This window comes from Hemitrygon akajei, chromosome 8, assembly GCF_048418815.1.
Source record: "Hemitrygon akajei chromosome 8, sHemAka1.3, whole genome shotgun sequence".
NCBI classification, from domain to species: domain Eukaryota; kingdom Metazoa; phylum Chordata; class Chondrichthyes; order Myliobatiformes; family Dasyatidae; genus Hemitrygon; species Hemitrygon akajei.
This window is the reverse complement of record NC_133131.1, coordinates 20978845-21002327: the sequence shown is the minus strand read 5'-3', so window position 1 is coordinate 21002327 and position 23483 is coordinate 20978845. Positions and strand designations below refer to the sequence as shown.

General features: G+C 41.4%; 1 protein-coding gene across 1 annotated transcript in view; it reads right to left on the bottom strand.

Moving 5' to 3' along the window:
• nsrp1 (nuclear speckle splicing regulatory protein 1) overlaps window positions 1–19166 on the bottom strand; it is a 50870-nt gene extending 31704 nt beyond the window's left edge. The window contains exons 1-3 of the mRNA XM_073053409.1: window positions 19146–19166; window positions 18502–18692; window positions 1323–1404 (exon numbers count right to left, since the gene is read on the bottom strand). Coding sequence (XP_072909510.1) covers window positions 1323–1404; window positions 18502–18692; window positions 19146–19151 — 279 coding nt within the window. The 5' untranslated portion in view covers window positions 19152–19166. The remainder of the gene's footprint in view (window positions 1–1322; window positions 1405–18501; window positions 18693–19145) is intronic.
• Between the last annotated feature and the right edge of the window lie 4317 nt (window positions 19167–23483).

The window sequence follows — 23483 nt, the reverse complement described above, 5'->3', positions numbered from 1 at the left end:
GATTTGTTACCCTCTCTGATTCGGTCAGCAACAGTGGTGACACCAGCAAACTAGAATATGGCATTGGAGTTTTACCTAGCCAAACAGTCATATGCATAATACAAGTAGAACAAGAGGCCAAGTACACAGTCTTGTAGTGCAGCTCTGCTGATGGTGTTGAAGCTGGTACTGATTCCATGGAATCAACAGACTTTACTGAAAAAGGAAAAGCCTTTTCCTCTTCTGTGATACTGTCTTGGAACCCCTCAAAATCCTCTTTAGCCATTCACACATCCACATGTTGAGAGATTCACAGAAAGAATTGCAGAAATTACCCTGGACTTGCTGTTACATCCATTACTGATTCTACAATAGAAATGCTAAATGTAGAATATAATTACAAGTTACTTAGTAAGATTATGTCATGAAGTAATAGATTCAAACTTGTACATGAAATTTGGGGTTTATTATCTGGAAATATGCTACACATAGAGTTGTAATTCAATTCCCAAAACAAGATGAGAGCCTCAGTATCTGTTAAGAAGCCATCAGATATTGAAATTGAGAATCTGTAAAAGATCTTTCTGCAAACATAAACGATGGATATTGAAGAGCGTGACCTTCTTGTAGTTAACTAATGTAAATATTGTCGATTTTTGTTTTAAAAATCACCTCAAACATATTGTAGATTAAGCAGGAATAAGTTTAAGGAATTAATAGTATAAATTGCACACGCTGTTCAGTGGATGTTGTGGCTGGGTAATTTTTATAACTATACTCAAGATTCATTCTAGAAGAATTATCAGTTTTCACGAAGGAACAAAATAGTTTTTTTTACATTGAGCTTGAGTTCTAAAGGAGTATTATCTGGAGATTTATTTTCAAAGAACAGAACTGAAAAGTCAGTATTTCATTTGCAACACATGCTTTGGCCAACATAATAATCGGAGAATAAACCCACTTAACAGCTGAGAGCAGCATAATGTCTCTTACTTTGATGATAAGCTTTTCCTTTTGAAATTTCATATGTTACAGTAGAGTCCCTTGCACAATCTAATAACTTTTTTAAAAAAAAAGGATTGTTTGCCCTATCTCACATGCTGCCCATGCATAAGATAAAGGTTCAAACTGCACTGCTTTGAAATTACTTTTGGACATTAACAAACTGCCATACCGTCAAAGTTTGGAAAGAATGCATTTTTATTGCCAATACATTCAAAGAGAATAGGTAAAATTTTAAGTTAATTTCAAATAATTTTTATATTTTTTTCGGTGTGAACCATTTTGCACTTGGAAATAGGAATTGAACTCAATAGTTGTACTATAGATATTATGTAACTTACCTCATCATCTGAGTCATTGAAAATAGAATGTTTTGACAACGCCAAAGTATTCTGCTTTGCCTTAGGAAGAATAAGCCCATATCTGTGAAGAGGAAAACAAAATGGTTTGGTAATATGCACTTTTACTCCCCCAAAATCTAAGTATCCATCTAGATCTATTGGATCACTAGCATCTGCCTTGGATATAGCCAATAAACTACTCGAGGGATCATACAGCAGATAAATAGTCCATCAGTCCCACTGTGTTTATGCTGATCAAGTATCTGTCTATACTGATAGGTGGTTAAGAAAGCATAAGGTGAGTTGGCCTTCATTAGTCAGGGGACTGAGTTCAAGGACTGTGAAGTAAAGTTGCAGCTCTACAAGACACTGATTCAACCACACTTGGAATATTGTGTTTAGGTCTGGTCACCTCACTATAAGGAGGATGTGGAAGCTTTAGAAAGGATGCAGAGGAGTCTTACCAGCATGTTGGCTGGGTTAAGAGAGCGTATCTTATAAAGAAAGATTGAGAGCTCGGGCTTTTCTCTTCAGAGCGAAGGTGATGAAAGGACTTGATAAGGTGTACAAGATTATAAGAGACATAGATAGAGTGGAACCAGCACTTTTTTCCCCAAAGCAGCAATGGCTAATATGAGAAAATATAATTTTAAGGAGGAGAGTATAGGGGGAGATGTCAGAGGTAGTTCTTTTTATAAACAGACAGTGCTGAGAGCATGGAACATACTGCTGGGATGGTGGTAAAGCAGGGGTTCCCAGCCTTTTTATGACATTAACCAAGGGGTCTGTGAACACCAGGTTGGGAATTCCTGGGGTAGAGGCAGATATATTTGGGATATAGCTACTCTTAGATAGCCACATGGATGATAGTAAAATGGAGGGGTTTGTGGGAAAGGAGGGTTAGACTGATCTTGGAGTAGGCCAAAAGGTCAACAGAACATCATGGGCCATAGGCTCAATATCGTGCTGACCAGTTATATTCTATGTACATTAATCTGATTTATCATAGGCTACTATGCCTTGGCAATTCAAGAGCTTGTTCAAATGCTTTTTTTTAATATTGAGAGAATACTTGCCTCCATCACCTTCTCAAACTGTGTTTCAGAATGCAACCACTCTTTGTGTGAAAGAAATGTACCTTAGATCCCTTCTAAACCCATTATTCATCCCCCTAAACTAATGTCCTCTGTTATTATTATTAATAATGCTATTCCCAGTTCCTCCGTCTCTCCCACATCTGCTCCCAGGATGAGGCTTTCCATTCCAGGACATCACAAATGTCCTCTTTCTTTAAGGATCGTGGTTTCCCTTCTGCCGTCATCAATGATGCCCTCACCCGCATCTCCTCCATTTCCCGCACTTCGGCCCTCACCCCACCCCATTAAACGCAGTGATTTAATTATTGAAATACATACATTTCTTAAGTGTCTTAAATGCATAGAAAGGTAAAATATATACTAAGACAAACATTTGACTGACGCTAAATAATACCGGATGTACCTGTTCCAACTTACTTATAATACCTAATACAATGTAAATGCTATGTAAATAGTTGTTATACTGTATTGTTTAGGGAATAATGACAAGAAAAGAAAGTCTGTACATGCTCAAACGAGTGCTGCAGAGAGAAGTCCTGGGTTTTTTTTCGATCCCAATCTGCGGTAATCTATGTGCATCCTCCCATATACTTTAAATCATCTCTAGATTACCTATAATACCTAATACAATGTAAATAGTTGTTATACTGTATTGTTTAGGGTAGTGGTCACCAAAACATCAATTGCGATCAACTGGTCGATCTTTGAGACTTTCCCAGTAGATCCCCAAAAAAAAGAAAAATAAATACACAAATACCGTTGAGAGATTGTTTCTGGGTTGCGGGGTTTTACTTCCATTCTTTCTACCCAGTGCTCATGTGTATAGCTCCCCCGCCATGCTCTACAGTGTACTTCAGTGGTCCCCAACCACCGGGCCGCGAGGAAACGATATGATTTGGCGATATGAAATGATATGAATCAGCTGCACCTTTCCCCATTCCCTGTCACACCAACTATTGAACACACGCGAGGTCATTACCCACGCAAGGTCGCCAGTCGCCTAACCGCAGTGATACCTCCATCATTGGTTGGCCTCGGGTAACGGGCCGCCTCGCGTGGCTGGTGGGAAGTGCCGATGATACTGGCCTGGAGCGCGGACAGATGGGCACTGCCTCTAAACCTGTTTAACACACCGAATGTTCATGGGGAACCCGGTGCTAAAATATTCGCAGACGACCTAATTTGGGCTCAGCGTTTCTTAAGTATCAGAGCAGCTACCTCGCTGCGATCTACTGAAAGTCATCCCTCGAGCCAAACTTTTGTCGGCTGACAGATCCTACAAGGGGGGCAGGCATGCGCCCTGTCGCACTCCTTGCTTGGTCGGTTGCTCTCTCCGGACTGCAACCACCACGGCCCCGGTACGGGGACCTCTGGCCCTTACCTTGTCCTCTCACCCCACCCACGACCAGCCGCACCTGCCAAGACATCTAGCGGCGGGCGGACAGGAGGCTGGAGCTCGGGCCCGGAGGCTATCTAATGAGGCAATGAAACACTCAAAACTGGTTTGGTACCCTGAGTCCAAGCACCCTGCACTTAAAGACAAATCCGTTGAGATTTTTCAGCAGAAAAAAGCGTGAGCAAGCGGGACAGAAGCAAGTGCCGAGAGCCACGTAAACTAAATTGCGGAATAGACTGGACATAAGGCACCTCCTTTGAGTATCGCCGTATTCCGGTTGTGTTTAACACCACCACCCCCCACCCCCGGTTGGCCGGTCCACAAGAATATTGTCAATATTAAACCAGTCCGCGATGCAAAAAAAGGGTGGTGACCCCTGGTGTACATACATTATTTCTACTTCCGGTCTTTTCTGCCAGTGCGCATGCATGTGACTAATTGATTTAGTAGGTTAATCTTGCCTTTTGGTGACCACTAGTTTAGGGAATAATGACAAGAAAAAGTCTGGACATGTTCAGTACAGACGCAACCATCGCAGCTCTTCTGGGAATATACTGTATTGTTTAGTGAATAATGACAAAAAAAAAGTCTGTACATGTTCAAACAGGTGCTGGAGAGCAAACTTCTGGGTTTTCCTGATCCGTGGTTGGATCAATCCATGCATGCAGAACCCGCGGATAAGGAGGGCCGACTGTATTAGTTTAGGCAGATTGTGTTTATTATTGTGACTTTGATGAAGATCAGACCACACTTTATGAGTAATTAATGCAAAAAACCATATACAACCCTGAGATTCAACCCACACCTATCAGGATTAAGTACTAACTTGCCATCTGATCAATTACATTCTTTAGCTTAAAACTACTCTCCTCACTATTGATACTCCCAGCAATTTTCATGTGATCTGTAAACTTACCATTCATTCACTCCACATTGACATCTAAGAGTTGAAAGAGGAACTAGGTTATAGTATTAGGGAATTTCAATCACTCCAATAACTTGGATCATTTTACATTGAAAGGATTAGATAGGGTGGAAAGTAGTGGATATGGCCCAGTCCATTACGGGTAAAGCCCTCTCTACCACTGAGCACACCTACACAGTGCACTGTCGTAGGTAAGCACCATCCATTATCATGAGCACCCCACAAACCAGGCTGTGCTCTCTTCTCGCTCCCTTCATCAGGAAGGTGGTACAAAAGCCTCAGAACTCACATCAACCAGGCTCTTGAATCAGAGGGGACACCTTCACTTGCCTCATTACTGAACTCTTTCCACAACCTATGGATTCACTTTCAATGACTTTTCATATCAAGTTATCGATATTTATTGTCCTTTTTCTTTTGTATTTACATGGTTTATTGTCTTTTGCACATTGGTTGTCTGGCTGTCCTGTTGGGTGTGGTCTTTCACTGATTCTACTGTGTTTCTTAGATTTACTGTTATGCCCACAAGAAAATGAATCTTAGGGTTGTATATGGCAACGTAAATGTACTTCGATAAAGTTTACTTTGAACTTTGAAACTCACACTATCACAGGAAGAATGTACAAACTCATTACCAACAGCAGCAGAAATTGAACCTGGCTCATTGGAGCTGTAAAGCGTGGCATGAACCACTGCACTATCATGTCTTCCAGTTGAGGTGCCATCTGAGATATTCTCGCTCATTACTGCAGCAATGATTCATGTAATGACCCCTCCTCCTTTACATCTCTGCCTGAAAACTTTATACCTTGGAATGTTGAGTTAAACTTCTTTCAGCCACATCTCAGTGATTGCAGCAACACTCTTCTCCCACATGCTAATCGATGCTCTATAAAGCTTGTCTGACCTACCAGTCTTTTGATTAAAATCAAGCCATTCATCCTATATGCCTTCCTACATGGCTGTCCTGATGACAGAACAAACCTAGATTTTCTTTTATATTTAAGAGGATCTTACCCAAAACTGTACAGCTACTCTCTCATTTCTTAACAAATTAGTTTAAACCCCACCCCAGCAAGGATATTAGAGAAGGTGCAGCCCATTCACTCTCCACCTTGTATTTCTTCCTTCACCCCCCCCCCCACCTTACTGACTTCTCGTTCTTTCCAGTGCTGATGAAGGGTCTCAGCCTGAAATATCAACTCTCTACTCTTTTCCACAGATGTTGCCTGGCCTGCTGAGTTCCTCCAGCATTTTGCTTTGGATTTCTAGCATCTGCAGATTATCTCATGTTTGCGAAACCATTCACTCAACCATTTTTAGAGCACAAAACAAATTTGATTAACCTGGGAACAGAAATTCAATTGACCACTGCTAATACACATTCCAAAGTATCTGCAAATATGGCAACACACAAACACATATCCTGCAAGCACAACTCCCTCCTACAGAGTAACAGGATACATTCCACTGTTTCTAGTATGGTAGCCAAGCGGGTAGCTTAAAGGTATTCTCGCACCAGTGACCAGAGTTCAATTCCACACTGTCTGTAAGGAGTTCGTATATTCTCCCCATAATCACGCGAGTTCTCTTGGGGTGCTCTGCTTCCTCCCACATTCCAAAGATGTATGGGTCAATCGGATCAGTGTAATAGGGCAGCACGGGTTCATTGAATCCAAAAGGTCTATTGCCATGCTACAAGTCTCTAAATCTAAATTTAACATAATCTTGGTCACAGAACTTGGAAATTGTATTTTTCCACTTCCAATTAGGCATGGAAAAATCCCTGCCAGAAATCCCTCAAAGGAAAAGATAGCGAAAAGAAATATTCCTGTCTAATTAGCTGGTCAGTCAACTGCAAAAATACGACCTCAACAAAGCCTTTGAAAAAAAAATTACCGGTACTTCATTCTTCTCAGCCCTTTAAGAGTCAAAGTAAAGCTGTCTAAAATATAGTGACATTTCTCATTCTGTAAAATACTTCAAGCAGCACACTGTGTGAAAACAAAACAAACTGAATCTGAAATCCAGCTCCTATCTCATAATCTATTAATTTATTTAGTCTGACTGTAATTTCCTCCTTATCAAAATAGGTTTATCCGTTATCTAACTTAATTACATGAAAATCTTTTAAGATCTGTTGATGCTACAATACAGCTTGAAAATACTTCAAAACAAAGGAAATGCATTGACAGATTCTTTGCATTAAGCCTATTGAAACAGTCACATCTAGACACCTGCAGATTTTCAGGAGCCTTCAATTTATGCTGGTAATCTATATCTCAACAATATGAGGGCTCACTGAGAAACGCTGGCAATGCTGTAGCAAACTGCCGCCATCCCTTTCCATTGCAACCATGAACACCCACTCTCCCCCAAAAAAAGTTTCTGTAAGTTTGGGGCTTCACACAAATTCTAATGTCCCAAGCTTGCTTGCTCTACAGGCAATCCTCTGAGACTGTGAGGTTGATAAATGACACACATATATTGAGCACCTGTCTGCTGCACTTATGTAGGTCAGACTGGACATTAAAACTTCTCAAAGGCTTTGATAGGCTGTTCAAAGTACATTTATTATCAAAGTATGTATAAATTATACAGATCTATACATACTTGAGATTCGTCTCCTTACGGGTAGCCACAAAGCAAGAAACCAGAGAGAAAAAAAACTACTACGACGTCAACTCAGGCCTAGAGGGCCAGCATTGGGCAAAAAAAACTAACAAATACCCAATGTGCAGAGAGAGGGGAAAAAACACACAGAACATGCAAACAATAAAAGCAAGCAACAGCACTCAGAACTGAAGTGAGTCCATAGACATGAAGCCTGGAGCAGCCAGAACTGGCTCACAGCTTCAAATCATCACACAGCGGAATGAAAACTGAGCTTACAGAAAAAGCCCAGAGCAGACCACAGCCTCAGCGCTGTGGAGAGTGGTGTAAACATCAGAACAGTGAGTAGAACTGGCTTGACCCTTGCCTCCAGTCCCAACCCTCAGCCTTTTCAATCTATCTGGCACAACATTTAAATTGTCCAAATAAGTCATTCCCCATACTAGGAACTGGGCCGTTTCTTCAATACACTCTGGACGTGGACCCCACTGCCATTTTCCAGCCTGTGCCCAACACTTAGATTGAACCAATTTGCTCTTGATTTAGATAGACCTGATCCAAAACTCATCCATTCTCACTTTTCACACCCTGACTCCATCTTGACCTCGCTCCAACCACTTCCCCTTTTACCTTTTCTCAACCCTCACTCCGACTCTGCATCGCACCTGCACGTCACGATCATCGAGTCAGCCTATCCTGCGCTCAGCTCTTCACTCGTTACGTTGGTCATTTACCACAATTTTTCACAGAAAAAGTGCTATTAATAAAGTATTTAGTTGTACAGTATTTCTTGTTTTATGAACCATCAGTAAGCTGTAGCCCATCTTAAACCAGAATCTGCTACTGATTCTTATGTTCCTATTCTAACCCTGTTATCCTGTCAACTGCAATTATTGCCTTCCTGTAGTGTGAGATACTAATTATAAAACTTACATTCCTGGCTCCTGAACTATGCCTATTTTTGTGCCTTTTTCATCTCAACTTGGGTGAGTGAACCAACCTACCAACCTTAAACATACCAGTGCTTGGAAAATAATTATTTTATGAATTTCTATCTGTTATGCAATGGCTGTGGCGAAGTTAAGGGGGAATGACAACCATGATATTGCATGACCTGGAATATATACGTCACTTTTCATAAACATCAAAATCATATAAATTTATTATCACTTATATATGACATGAAATTCAATCACAAGCAAGAGAAAATCTGCAGATGCTGGAAATCCAAGCACCACACATAAAATGCTGGAGGAACTCAACAGGCCAGGCAGCATCTATGGAAAGGAGTTCAGTCAAAATCTCAGTCTGAAATGTCAAATATACTCTTTCCCATAGATGCTGCCTGGCCTGCTAAGTTCCTCCAGCATTTTGTGTGTGTTGCTTGATGTGAGAGTTGCTCTTTTGTGGCAGCAGTGCAGAGCAATGCAGTTCATATCATTGCTATAAATTACCCTGTACACATCTGACTTCCAATATAACTCGGAGTCCTGCCATGTGCAGAAGTTCGCTGATGACACGGCCATAGTGGGGTGTGTCAGGAATGGACAGGAGGAGGAGTATAGGAAACTGATACAGGACTTTGTGATATGGTGCAACTCAAACTACCTGCGTCTCAATGTCACCAAGACCAAGGAGATGGTGGTGGACTTTAGGAGACCTAGGACTCACATGGAGCCAGTGATCATTAATGGAGAGTGTGTGGAGCAGGTTAAGACCTACAAGTATCTGGGAGTACAGTTGGACGAGAAGCTAGACTGGACTGCCAACACAGATGCCTTGTGCAGGAAGGCACAGAGTCGACTGTACTTCCTTAGAAGGTTGGCGTCATTCAATGTCTGCAGTGAGATGCTGAAGATGTTCTATAGGTCAGTTGTTGAGAGCGCCCTCTTCTTTGTGGTGGCGTGTTGGGGAGGAAGCATTAAGAAGAAGGACGCCTCACGTCTTAATAAGCTGATAAGGAAGGCGGGCTCTGTCGTGGGCAAAGTACTGGAGAGTTTAACATCGGTAGCTGAGCGAAGGGCGCTGAGTAGGCTACGGTCAATTATGGAAAACCCTGAACATCCTCTACATAGCACCATCCAGAGACAGAGAAGCAGTTTCAGCGACAGGTTACTGTCGATGCAATGCTCCTCAGACAGGATGAAGAGGTCAATACTCCCCAATGCCATTAGGCTTTACAATTCAACTGCCAGGACTTAAGAACTTTTTAAAGCTATTATTAATGCTCTTTGAGCTAGTGATTTAGATGCATATCATATTATTACTGAGTTAAGTATTGTATTGTATGTAATGAGTTTTTGCTACAACAAGTGTACGGGACATTGGAAAAAATGCTGAATTTCCCCATGGGGATGAATAAAGTATCTATCTATCTATCTATCTAAATAGTGCAAAAAAATAAAGAGGCGGTATTGATATGTGGACCATTCAGAAATTAGAGGGCAGAGGGGAAGTCGCCGCCTCTGAAGTTGCTTCAAACAGGAACAGCATTAAAATCTCCACATAATCAAAAGGCTGACATACTGTAAATTACACAGATTCATGGCATTTTACCTGATTTCTAGGTATTTCCAACAGACAGGTCTATTTTATTTCATAAATTAAATGTTTGTTTTGAACAGAAAATACACAAAATGGATAGTTTCAACAGAGTGGTAAGATCTAGGATTGTTAGAGCTCAGAACAGCTGTTGTAAACTGAACAAATTCCTTATTGAGACCCCCAAAGTGGAAGGATCAAATCTTGCTCCCGAACAGTGGGCAACCAACAACTGTTCCAAAATTATTCAAATGAAATGCCACCACTTTTTCCTCATTTGAAAATTAAAGCAACCCATCACATGATCGGATAGCGTCCATGAAATGCAGAACATAATCAAACATTGTGGTCAGAGAAAATTCAACATCTGATTTGGCCATTGTACTTGATTTGCTTGGTCATTTTTATATGAAAAGAAAATATTTGACCTGCCAAATGGACGTCTCACTGATGTGTTACTGCCTTCTGAAATAACATTGGAGTGTTATCCATTCTGCCAACAGTTAAAAGATTTACTTTTCAGTGAGTGTTTTGCTTTAAACCCCCACACTGAGCTTTTGTTTCACATGTTCCGATGGCTTTGGGCCTGCGTGCCATTTTGTGGCCTTATCATCACAGGATAAGGGAAACACAGGTCCGGATTCTGCTCTGGTAATGAGGCCAAAGCTATCCCTGTTCACTGTCAATATATGATTCACAATTTCTGTAGAACACATACAACTAATTAAGTTCATAAACCCAAAGTTGTTGTCATTGAGTTCTACTGCTCCATTGAGGTCTGCCTCCTCCAACAGAATCTGCAAAAATCAATCACCGAAATAGTCTTTAGAAAATATTCTTGCTGTAAAATATCCTGAAAAAACTCAGAAGTATTACTTTGCTGCAGGAGGTAATGAACTTTTAAATAGCTTACTAAGCCCTGATTGCAGCAGCAACTTTTCTGACCATAAAATTTTAATTTTGAATGAACTGCCATCCTCTTTGTTTCACATTCCATAATATACAATGGATACTGATCTGATATTTTTAAACATTACTGAAATGTTTGATTTCAGTGTCTACTTTAGAATCCTGAGTTACGTTTTGATCTTTAGTTTTCATTCACACAGTTAATTAAAAATTATGCTTTTACTTTTAAGTTATAATTAAAAATCTATTGATGCAAAACATAAAAGAGCACAAAGTACTCTCATCATTCACAATACAAGAGAATCAGAATTCAGGAAGAATTGGTACTCATTCTATCCACATTGTAACCAAAGTATCATGGGTCAGCAGAGGATTGAGCCTTTTAAGATCCAGGGTGTCATCATCTCTGAAGATCTATCCTGTGCTCAACATTTTGATGCAATTATCAGTCAAAATCTCAGTCTGAAACATCGACTGTACTCTTTTCCATAGATGCTGCCTGGCTGCTAAGTTCCTCCAGCATTTTGTGTGTTGCTTGATGAGAAAGTTGCTGTTTTGTGGCAGCAGTGCAGAGCAATGCAGTTCATATCATTGCTATAAATTACAAAATAAATAAATAGTGCAAAAAAATAAAGAGGTGGTCTTAATTGATACATGGACCATTCAGAAATTAGAGGGCAGAGGGGAAGCTGCTGCCACTGAAGCTGCTTCAGACAGGAACAGCATTAAGATGTCCACATAATCAAAAGACTGACATACTGTAAATTACAACAGATTCATGGCATTTAACCTGATTTCCAGGTATTTCCAATAGACGGGTCTATTTTATATGCATAAATTAAATGTTTGTTTTGAACAGAAAATACACAAAATGGATAGTTTCAACAGAGTGGTAAGATCCAGGATTGTTAGAGCTCAGAACAGCTGTAATAAACTGAATAGATTCCTTATTGAGAGCCCCAAATAAAGTTTAAGGATCAAATCTTGCTCCCGAATAGTGGGCAACCAACAACTGTTCCAAAATTATTCAATTGAAATGCCACCACTTTCTCCTCATTTGAAAATTAAAGCAACCCATCATATGATCCGATATCGTCCATGAAATGCAGAACATAATCAAACATTGTGGTCAAAGAAAATTCAATATCTGATTTGGCCATTGTACTTGATGGAAGCTGGATCTCTGGCACTGAGTCTGGTTCTGCAATGCAGAAGGGAGGGGGAAAGAAGAGGAGAGCGGTAGTGATAGGGGACTCGATAGCTAGAGGTACAGACAGGAGGTTCTGTGGTCGCGACAGAGACTCCCGGATGGTTTGTTACTTCCCGGGTGCCAGGGTTAGGGATGTCTCTGATCGCGTGCACAGCATTCTGAAATGGGAGGTTGAGCAGCCAGATGTCATAATACACATCGGTACCAATGACGTAGGGAGAAAGAGTGAGAAGTCCTGAAGAGTGAGTATAGAGAACTTGGTAGGAAGTTAAAAAGCAGGACCTCAAGGGTGGTAATCTCTGGATTGCTACCTGTACCACGTGCCAGTGAGGGTAAGAATAGGATGCTCTGGAGGATGAACACATGGCTGAGGAACTGGTGTACGGGGCAGGGTTTCAGATTGTAGGATCTTTGGGACCTCTTCTGGGGCAGGTGGGACCTGTACAAGTGAGACGGGTTACACCTGAACTTCAGGGGGACCAATATCCTTGCAGGGAGGTTTGTTAGTGCTATTGGTGGGGGGGGGGGGGGGGGGCGAAGGAGAGGGTTTAAACTAGATTTGCAGGGGGATGGGAACCAGAGTGTCAGAGTAGATAGCGGAGCAGGGGTGAAAATAAATGATGTTAAATTTTCATGCAAAGTCACAAATAGAAGGGTTGTGTGTGGTGGTAATAACCTTCTAAGGTGTGTCTATTTCAATGCGAGGAATATTGTGGGGAAGGCTGACGAGCTGAGGGCGTGGATTGACACGTGGAATTATGACATTGTAGCCATTAGTGAAACTTGGCTACAGGAGGGGCAGGACTGGCAGCTTAATGTTCCAATGTTTCAGAAGTGATAGAGGCAGATGGATGAAGGGTGGGGGGGGTGGCATTGCTAATCAAGGAAAACGTTACAGCAGTGCTCAGGCAGGACAGATTAGAGAGCTTGTCTACCCAGGCCATATGGGTGGAGCTGAGAAACAGGCAAGGTATGACCACATTAATGGGGTTGTATTATAGACCACCCAATAGTCAGCGAGAAATGGAGGAGCAAATTTGCAGAGAAATAGCAGACAATTGCAGGAAACATGAAGTTCTGATAGTAGGGGATTTTAATTTTCCACGTATTGATTGGGATTCCCATACTGTTAAAGGTCTAGACAGGTTAGAGTCTGTAAAATGCGTTTAGGAAAGTTTTCTAAATCAATATATAGAGGTACCGACTAGAGAGGATGCAATCTTAGATCTCCTATTAGGAAATGAGTTAGGACAGGTGACTGAAGAGTGTGTAGGGGAACACTTTGGTTCCAGTGATCATAACACCATTAGTTTCAACTTGATCGTGGATAAAGATAGATCTGGTCCTCAAGTTGAGGTTCTAAACTGGAAAAAGACCAAATTTGAAGAAATGAGAAAGGATCTAAAAAGTGTGGATTGGGACAGGTTGTTCTCTGGCAAGGATGTCGATGGTAAGTGGGAGGCCTTCAAAGGAGAAATTTTGAGAGTGCAGAGTTTGTATGTTCCTGTCAGGATTAAAGGCAAAGTGAATAAGAATAAAGAACCTTGATTCTCTAGGGATATTGGAACTCTGATAAAGAAGAAGAGAGAAATGTATGGCATGTACAGGAAACAAATAAGCTATTGAGGAGTATCAAAAGTGCAGAAAAAAACTTAAGAAAGAAATCAGGAGGGTTAAAAGAAGACATGAGGTAGCTTTGGCAGTCAAGGTGAAGGATAATCCTAAGAGCTTCTACAGGTATATTAAGAGCAAAAGGATAGTAAGGGATAAAATTGGTCCTCTTGAAGATCAGAGTGGTCAGCTATGTATGGAACCAAAAGAAATGGGGGAGATCTTAAATGTTTTTTTTTGCTTCTGTATTTACTAAGGAAACTGGCATGGAGTCAATGGAAATAAGGCAAACAAATCGTGAGGTCATGGAACCCATACAGGTTGAAGAGGAGGAGGTGCTTGCTATCTTGAGGCAAATCAGAGTAGATAAATCCCCAGAACCTGACAGGGTACTCCCTCGGACCTTGAAGGAGGCTAGTGTTGAAATTACAGAGGCCCTGGCAGATATATTTAAAATGTTTATCTATAGGTAAGGGACCGGAGGATTGGAGGATAGCTCATGTTGTTCCATTGTTTAAAAAAGGCTCTAAAAGTAATCTGGGAAATTATCGGCCGGTAAGTTTGACATCGGTAGCAGGTAAATTATTGGAAGGAGTACTAAGAGATAGGATCTACAAGTATTTAGCTAGACAGGAACTTATTAGGGAGAGTCAACACAGCTTTGTGCATGGTAGGTCACGTTTAACAAATCTATTTTTTCGAGGCAGTTACAAGGAAAGTGGATGAAGGGAAGGCAGTGGATGTTGTCTACATGGAGTTCAGTAAGGCCTTTGATAAGGTCCCGCATGGGCAGTTAGTTAGGAAGATTCAGTCGCTAGGTATACATGGTGAGGTAGTAAATTGGATTAGACCTTGGCTCAATGGGAGAAGTCAGAGAGTGATGGTGGAGGATTGCTTCTCTGAGTGGAGGCCTGTGTCTAGTGGTGTGCCACAGGGATCAGTGCTGGGTCCATTAGTATTTGTCATCTATATCAATGATCTGGATGATAATGTGGTAAATTGGATCAGCAAATTTGCTGATGATACAAAGATTGGAGGTGTAGTGGACAGTGAGGAAGGTTTTCAAAGCTCGCAGAGGGATCTGAACCAGCTGGAAAAATGGGCTGAAAAATGGAAGATGGAGTTTAATGCAGACAAGTGTGAGGTATTGCACTTTGGAAGGAAAAATCAAGGTAGAACATACAAGGTAAATGGTTGGGCACTGAGGAATGTAGTAGAACAGAGGGATCTAGGAATACAGATACAAAATTCCCTAAAAGTGGCGTCACAGGTAGATAGGGTAGTAAAGAGAGCTTTCGGTACATTGGCCTTTATAAATCAAAGTATTGAGTATAAGAGTTGGAATGTTATGGTGAGGTTGGAAAGGCATTGGTGAGGCCCAATTTGGAGTACTGTGTGCAGTTTTGGTCACCAAATTACAGGAAGGATATTAATAAAGGTTGAAAGAGTGCAGAGGTTTACAAGGATGTTGCCAGGACTTGAGAAACTGAGTTACAGAGAAAGGTCGAATAGGTTAGGACTTTATTCCCTGGAACGTAGAAGAATGAGGGGAGACTTGATAGAGGTATATAAAATTATGATGGGTATAGATAGAGTGAATGCAAGCAGGCTTTTTCCAATGAGGCTAGGGGAGAAAAAAACCAGAGGACATCAGTTAAGGGTGAAGGGGGAAAAGTTTAAAGGGAACACTGGGGGGGGGGGGGGGCTTCTTCACACAGAGTGGTGGGAGTGTGGAATGAGTTGCAAGATGAAGTTGTAAATGCGGGCTCACTTTTAACATTTAAGAAAAACTTGGACAGGTACATTGATGAGAGGTGTATGGAGGGATATGGGCCAGGTGCAGGTCAGTGGGACTAGGCAGAAAAATGGTTCCCAAGAAGGGCCAAAAGGCCTGTTTCTGTGCTGTAATGTTTGATGGTTCTATGGTCATTTTTATATGAAAAGAAAATATTTGACCTGCAAATGGACGCCTCACTGATGTATTACTGCCTTCTGAAATAACATTGGCACAAAATTGGAATGTTATTCATTCTGCTGACAGCTAAAAGATTTACTTTTCAGTGAGTGTTATGCTTTACACATGTTCCAATGTTTTTGGGCCTGTGTGCCATTTTGTGGCCTTTTTATCACAGGATAAAGGAAACACAGGTCCGGATTCTGCTCTGGTAATGAGGCCAAAGCTATCACTGTTCACTGTCAATATATGATTCACAATTCCTGTAGAACACATACAAACAATTAAGCGCATAAACCCAAAGTTGTTGTCATTGAGTTCTATTGCTCCATTGAGGTCTGCCTCCTCCAACAGAATCTGCAAACATCACCAAAAGTCTTTAGAAAATACTCTTGCTGTAAAATATCCTGAAAAAACTCAGAAGTATTACCTTGCTGCAGGAGGTAATGAACTTTTAAATAGCTTACTAAGCCCTGATTGTAGCATCAACTTTTCTGACCTTAAATTTTTAATTTTGAATGAACTGCCATCCGCTTTGTGTCTCAAATGGTGCCCTCCTCAAGAATTTGGTTTTGGGAACATTATTTGAAATTCACATATTTTCCTGTCTGGCGTTGTGTCCAAATCATACTGCCATGTGAAGATAAAATCTCATTTCCTCTTCAACTTCTGACATTTTTATATCCATTTATCAGAAGCAAGTTTACCATTTGCCCAGATTATTAGAATATAGAAAGTTAAAGAGAATCTAAGGAGAATAATTCCACCTCACAAATAAATAGAAAACCCTTTTGGACTGAGGCCCTGACAGCTCTCCAAAACTTTGGTACTCATATATGCGCACAGCACTCCAACTGAGGCTTCACCAGTAACAGATTCTCAGTTCCTATCTAAAAAGCCATGTCTCATACACTTTCCTTATACTTACATCTGAATTGAATTGACTTTATTTCTTACATCCCTCACGTGCATGAGTAATAATATTTACATTGCGTCTCCATCTAAAATGTGCAATCATAGAAATTTATAATAATTTATAATAAATAGAACAGTCAGTGTAATATAGAGTACACTGAAATCAGTGAGTTCATCAGTCTGATGGCCTGGTGGAAAAAGCTGTCCCGGAGCCTGTTGGTCCTGGCTTTAATGCTGCGGTATCACTTCCCAGATGTTAGCAGCTGGAACAGATTGTGGTTGGGGTGACTTGGGTCCCCAATGATCCTAGGAGCCCTTTTTATACAGCTGTCCTTGTAAATGTCCTGAATCATGGGAAATTCACAATTACAGATGCACTGGGCTGTCCGCACCACTCTCTGCAAAGTCCTGCGACTAAGGGAAGTACAGTTCCCATACCAGGCAGTGATACACCTGGTCAGGATGCTGTCAATTGTGCCCCTGTAGAAAGATCTTAGGATGTGGGGGCCCATCCAAACTTGCTCAACCACCTGAGGTGAAAGAGGTGCTGTTGTGCCTTTTTCACCACACAGCTGGTGTGTGCAGACCACATGAGGTCTTCAGTGATGTGGATGCTGAGGAACTTAAAGCTGTTCACCCTCTCAACCCCAGATCCATTGATGTCAATAGGGTTATCCCATCTCCATTACTCCCGTAATCCACATCTACAAGTCCTGCCATTTTCAAAAGCTAATGATTATATACCTAGGTCCCACTCAGTATACATCCATCTAGATTTCGCTACTATTATTAAAAAAAGGGCAAAAAGAGCTTTTTTCACAGCTCTAAACAACATACTACTGCTAATAAAATGCGGTCAATTTCAGACATGCACAAGCCAATTCAGAGAGCAATATCCAACAAGGAGCACAATGATAATGACCTGTTTTTTTTTTGCAATGCTCATCGATGGATTGGTATTGAACAGGATACCAAACATATTTGTCCTGATCTTCGAAATAACACCTCTATTTGAGACATGTCCTCTTCTCAATACTATCATCAAGGAAATGGTGCAGGAGCTTGAAGACCCCACACTCACTGCTTTTAAAACTCCTCCCATCCCCTATCAGATTTCTGAACAGTTCATGAATGCTACCTCATTATTCATCTTTTGCATTATTTATTTTAGAACTTGTGGTATTTTTTGTACCTTGCTCGACTGCTGTCACAAAACTACAAACTCTGCAAAATATGTGAATAATGATAAACCTGATTCTGAATTTACTGGAACTCAGTGGGTCAAGCAGCAGCCAATTTACCCATAGGGAAGTTCAATAAAACAGCATTATGACATTCGTTTGATACACAATTAAACTGGGCCTTTGTAGGGTTCTTTGGGGAATGTTGGTAGTGGTGGAAAATAAATTATCAATGTTTCAGGTTGAGACCTGCACCAAGTCCTGCTTGACACCTTGATTTATCGGTTTACCGACTCAGACCAAAGTGCTATCAATTGAATCATAGCTTCCCCCTCGAAGTGTACAAATTCACATTTAATTTTATTAAAAGGCACATGCTATGACAAATTTCCTTGTTTGTCTCTGACCCTCTATCATCTTGAAGCTTTTAAGTCATATGCACAATTATAGAGGTACAGATACTAAGAACTTGCGTGCAACATCAAAAGCCAGTAGGTTCAGACAACACACAGAATAGAATTAATACACAAATTATACAAGTGTGAAGAGGGGGAAAAAAGACTGTGTAAAGCAAGACGTTAGTGCCATAAAACACAGCGACATCAATGGTAGGGGCGACGGGCTGGGAGGAGGAGGCCGCCCCCGGAATCGCCATTTCCCACAGGCCTGCCTGCCTGCCTGGCCGGACCTCAGCCCGAGCCCACACTCGAGTCGGCGCTCGTTCCTGGGCCGCTACGAAGCTGCAGCCCGGGGCCCGGTGGCCGAGAAGCGGCGACTCGAGCTCTGCGGCGCGGGAAGACGCACTCGCTCCTCCGTATGTTACTCACTGTTTTGCAGGAGCCGCCATCTTCGCAGCCGCTCGACTTCCGCCGAGGGAGGCGGGGAGGCGGGGACGCGGGGTGTGGAGATGGAGAAACGGCGACTCTCCCCGGCCCGGCCCGCTCTCCGCTCGCCGCTCGTGGTACAGTGAGTCTCCGCCGTCGGCCGATCTACTCCGCTTTAACAACAAACACCTGTCCTGAAATTTAAAAAAAAAACAAAATAAACCCCTAAATTTTTTTTTTAAATGCCGTTTCTGGATATCTAAAGCCAGAACATCAAATGCTGGGAATACTCAGGTGGAAGACCCTTCAACTTCAGTGTCTCTTTTCCTTGGATTTGATCAATCTCTTCCCCCCCCCCCTCCCTCCACCGATGTAACCTCGTCGCCCAGACATAGACAGCTTCCAAGCTCACAAACAGGAGAAAATAAGCAGATGCTGGAAACCCGAGCAACGCACACAAAATGCTGGAGAGACTCAGCAGACCAGGCAGCATCTAGGAAAAGAGTACAGACGGCTTTTCGGGCTGAGACTCTTCGGCAGGGTCAAGGGTTTTGGGCCTGAATGTTGACTAGATGCTGCCTGGCCTGCTGGGTTCCTCCCATCCAAGCTCATCCATGTTTGCACAGAAACCTAAATACAAATCTAACCATCATGGAACAAGTGTGAGCTAGGAAATAGCTCAAATGACATTTTCCCCATCATCTTTGATTGTAGCAACAAACAAAATTCTTTTGAATTAAAACGTCATTGGTCAGGTGTTTAATAAACCTCTCAGGGCATTAATTACCCAGCAACCTTAAGATTTTATGATTCAATTGGCTCCACATTTCTGGCTGTTTTGATGATTGTTCATCACTTTATTAACTACATAAAATTACTTTTCGCAAAATGTCTCAAAACATGTTACAGGAATATGGTGACCAGAAGATAAGGCTTCCAAAGGCACAATAACCTGGAAATTATGGTGTGCATCAAGGGTATGATTTGAGGCTGCTGCATTGTACAGTAATGATGGTTTCAGGTCACTGTAATTTCAGCAAAGCTTGACATTGTGGGTACTGAACTGCCATTGCGTATTTTGCTTTCCTGCATCATGGAGCACAAAGGCATAAAATCTGCATTTATCTGCTCATCTGATCTCTGGAGGTCTGGTCTTAGACCTCATCAGATCTGATCTTAATAATGTTTTGCACACCATCATCCTGACACATTAAATGCATCATTTTGCGTCAACGGCCAACACAGTCCAAGGATGGGTAAATGTCACCAACGTAGCATGCCCACAACTGACTAACCCTAATCCATATATCTTTGGCATATGGGAGGTAACCCACCCAGTCATGGGAGAATGTACAAACTCTTTACAGACAAAAGTGGAAATTGAACCCTGATCACTGATTACTGGCACGTAAAGCATTGTTTTAACCACTATGCTACCATGTCGACCTATTGTATTTGTGCCACAGTACAGCAGTGTGGCAGTAGGCGCGGCGCTATTACAGCTCAGGGGTGTCAGAGTTTCAGAGTTCAATCCTGGCATACTCTAGGGATTCACTGTATATCATCTCCAGTTTTCTCCAGGTCTCCAATTTCCTCTCACAGTCAAAGACATACTGGGTAGGTTAATTGGTCATTGAAGATTGTCCCATGATTAGGTTAGGGTTAAATCAGGATTGTCAGGGGTTGCTGAGGCGGCGAGGTTCAAAGAGCCAGAAGGGCCTTTTCCGTGCTGTATCTCTGAAAAAAATGAACAAGCAGCTTAGATCTGAAATATGAACTGTTTTTCTTAATATACATATAGTTTGATCTGCCCTGCTGAGTGTTTCCAGTATTTTCTGTTTTTATTTCAGAAACAGAATCAGGTTTAATGTCAGGCATTTGGCACAAAAATTATTAACTTAGTGGCAGCAGTACAATACAATACATGATAATATAGAAAAATAAATAAGTAAATCAATTACAGTAAATTTGCATATATGTATATTAAATAGTTACATTAAAAATAGTGCAAAAACAGCAAAAAAAAGTGAGGTAATGCTCAAGGGTTCAAACTCCATTTAGGAATCAGATGGCAAAGGGGAAGAAGCTGTTCCTGATTCACTGAGTGTGTGCCTTCAGGCTTTTGTACCTCCTTCCTGATAGTAACAATGAGAAGAGGGCATGTCCTGGGTGATGGGGGTCCTTAATAATGAATGCCGCCCTGCTGAGGCACCGCTACTTGAAGGTGTCTTGGATACTACGGGGGCTAGTACCCAAGATGGAGCTGACTAATTTTACAACTTTCTGTAGCTTATTTCAATCCTGTGCAGGAACCCTCCCCCCCCCACACCCCCGCCCCATACCAGTCAGTGATGTGGCCTGTCAGAATGTATAGAGATATGGTATATCTGTAGAGATTTCCAAGTGTTTTAGGTGATAAACCAAATCTCCTAAAAATTCCTGATGAAGTATAGTTTCTGTCTTGCCTTTTTTATAGCCTCATCGATATGTTGGGACCAGGTTAGATCCTCAGAGATCTTCACACCCAGGAATTTGAAATTGCTCTCTCTCTTCACTTCTGATCCTTCAGTAAGGATTGGCTCATGTTCCCTGGTCTTACCATTTCTGAAGTCCACAATCAGCTCTTTGGTCTTACTGACATTGAGTGCAAGTAGCTGGTATATCTCTTTGGTCTTACTGACATTGAGTGCAACTAGCTGGTATATCTCACTCCTGTACGCCCTCTCGCTTCCATTTGAGATTCTACCAACAATGGTTGAATCATCAGCAAATTTATAGATGGCACACAGTCTAGCCACACAGTCATGGGGATAGAGAGAGTAGAGTAATGGACTAAGCACACATCCCTGAGCTGTACCAGTGTTGATTGTCAGTGAGCAAGAGATATTATCACCAATCTGCACAGATTGTGGCCTTCGGGTTAGGAAGTCAAGGATCCAGTTGCAGGCGGAAGTACAGAAGCGCACTTTCTGCAGCATATCAATCAGGCCTGTAGGAATTATGTTATACGCTGAGCAATAGTCAATGAACAGCATACTGACATAGCTGTTTGTGTTGTCCAGGTGATCTAAGGCCAGTGTGAAGAGACATTGCAATTATGTCTGACGTAGCCCTATTGTGGCGATAGGCAAATTGCAGTGGGTCCAGGTCCTTGCTGAGGCAGGAGTTGATTCTAGCCAATGTCCAACCTCTCAAAGCATTTCTTCACCACAGATGTGAGTGCTACTGGACAATAGTCAGTAAGGTAGGTTATACTACTCCTCCTGGGCACTGGTATAATCGTTGCCCTTTTGAAGCAGGTGGGAACTTCTGACCATAGTAGTGAGAGGTTGAAAATGGCCATGCATGCACCCATCAGTTGGTTGCCACAAGTTTTCAGAGCTTTACCAGGTACTCCATTGAGACCTGCCGCCTTGTGAGGGTTCATTCTCCTGAAAGACAGCCTGAATCGGCCTCCAAGACGGAGATCACAGGATCACCAGGTGCAGCAGGAATCTTCACAGCTGTAGTTATAGTCTCCCTTTCAAAGCAGGCATAAAAGGCGTGAGCTTGTCTAGCAGTGAAGCATCGTTTCCAGTCATGCTATTGGGTTTCGCTTTGTTGGAAGAAATGTCCTGCAAACAGTCCCAGAGTTGGGGTGCATCCAATGTCACCTCCAACCTCACTCGAATTGTTTCTTCGGTCTTGCAAGCCCTCCACAAGTCATGCCTTGCTTTCTTGTACAGTCCTGTGTCATCAGACCTAAATGCCATGGACCTCGCCCTCAGTAGACAATGGACATTCTGGTTCATCCACGGCTTTTGGTTTGAAAATGTGCAGCAAGTTTTCATAGGCGCAGGTTTTAATGAAGTCGGTAGGGGAGATGTGAGAGCTTTTTTTACACAGGAAGTGTAGGTGCATGGGACACCCTGCCAGAGCTAGTGGTAGCAGCAGATACATTAGGGATATTTAAGAAACACTTAGATAGGCTTATGGATAATGAAAAAAATAAAGCTATGTAAGAGGGAAGGGTTAGATTGATCTAGAGTAGGTTTAACGATTGGCATAGCATCGTGGGATGAATGGCCTGCACTATGCCGTGTTCTATGTTCTCTAACCTATCAGGAGCTGAGTAGCATATGATAAAGGTAAACAAGACATCTTGTAAATTAAAAACTTAATTTAAGTGAAAATGCAATTAAAGAATAAATGATTTTCAAATTTGTGAACATGGACTTACCAGAGCTCCTTAGTAGAGACATTATAATATTCCTTTCCAGGTGCCTAACCAGTGGACCTAATAATTGTCACTATGCAGCTCACTGAGGCATACTGAACAATAATAATATATCTTTGAATATCAAAAGATAAAGAATGGGGTGGTGCATGTAATAAAAGCTGCTGCTGGTTCTGCTCTGAAAATAATATATTTCTTATCTATAACGTAGTCATTTTAAAAGAAACCAAATTACATGCAAAATGCCAAAAATATTATTGTAGCAGTGCTTTATTAAAAAGTGCAATATTACAAAGATAAAAATCACGATTTCAGAACCATTATTAATATCAACACAAAATTCATGGTAAGCAATCCATCATCCTTCAGGGACTAATATTAAACTCTAGAGGTTTGCTCCATTTAATAAGAAACAAGCTTTACACATATATTGTTTGTTTTTAAAAAGTGCACACCATTTGTCTCCACAGCTACTACTGTAATCAAAACTCTCAAGAATTTTGACAAGATTTTCAGAAATATATTTTTATCACTTTTTGCTTTACTTAATTGTGTTGCGATGCTGTAAGAAACTACAATATTTAAGACTACATTTATAAAGTCTGAGCAATCATAAGCACATAACAATGGAGTTAGGAATAACAATATAAAGATGATTATTTAATTGTGAGTAAAATTACAAAGCAAATGAACAAAGTTGTAAAAAATTAATTTCAATATCATTCCACTCTCATTGAAAATGCAAATGTTGCAACTGAATGAATTTTGA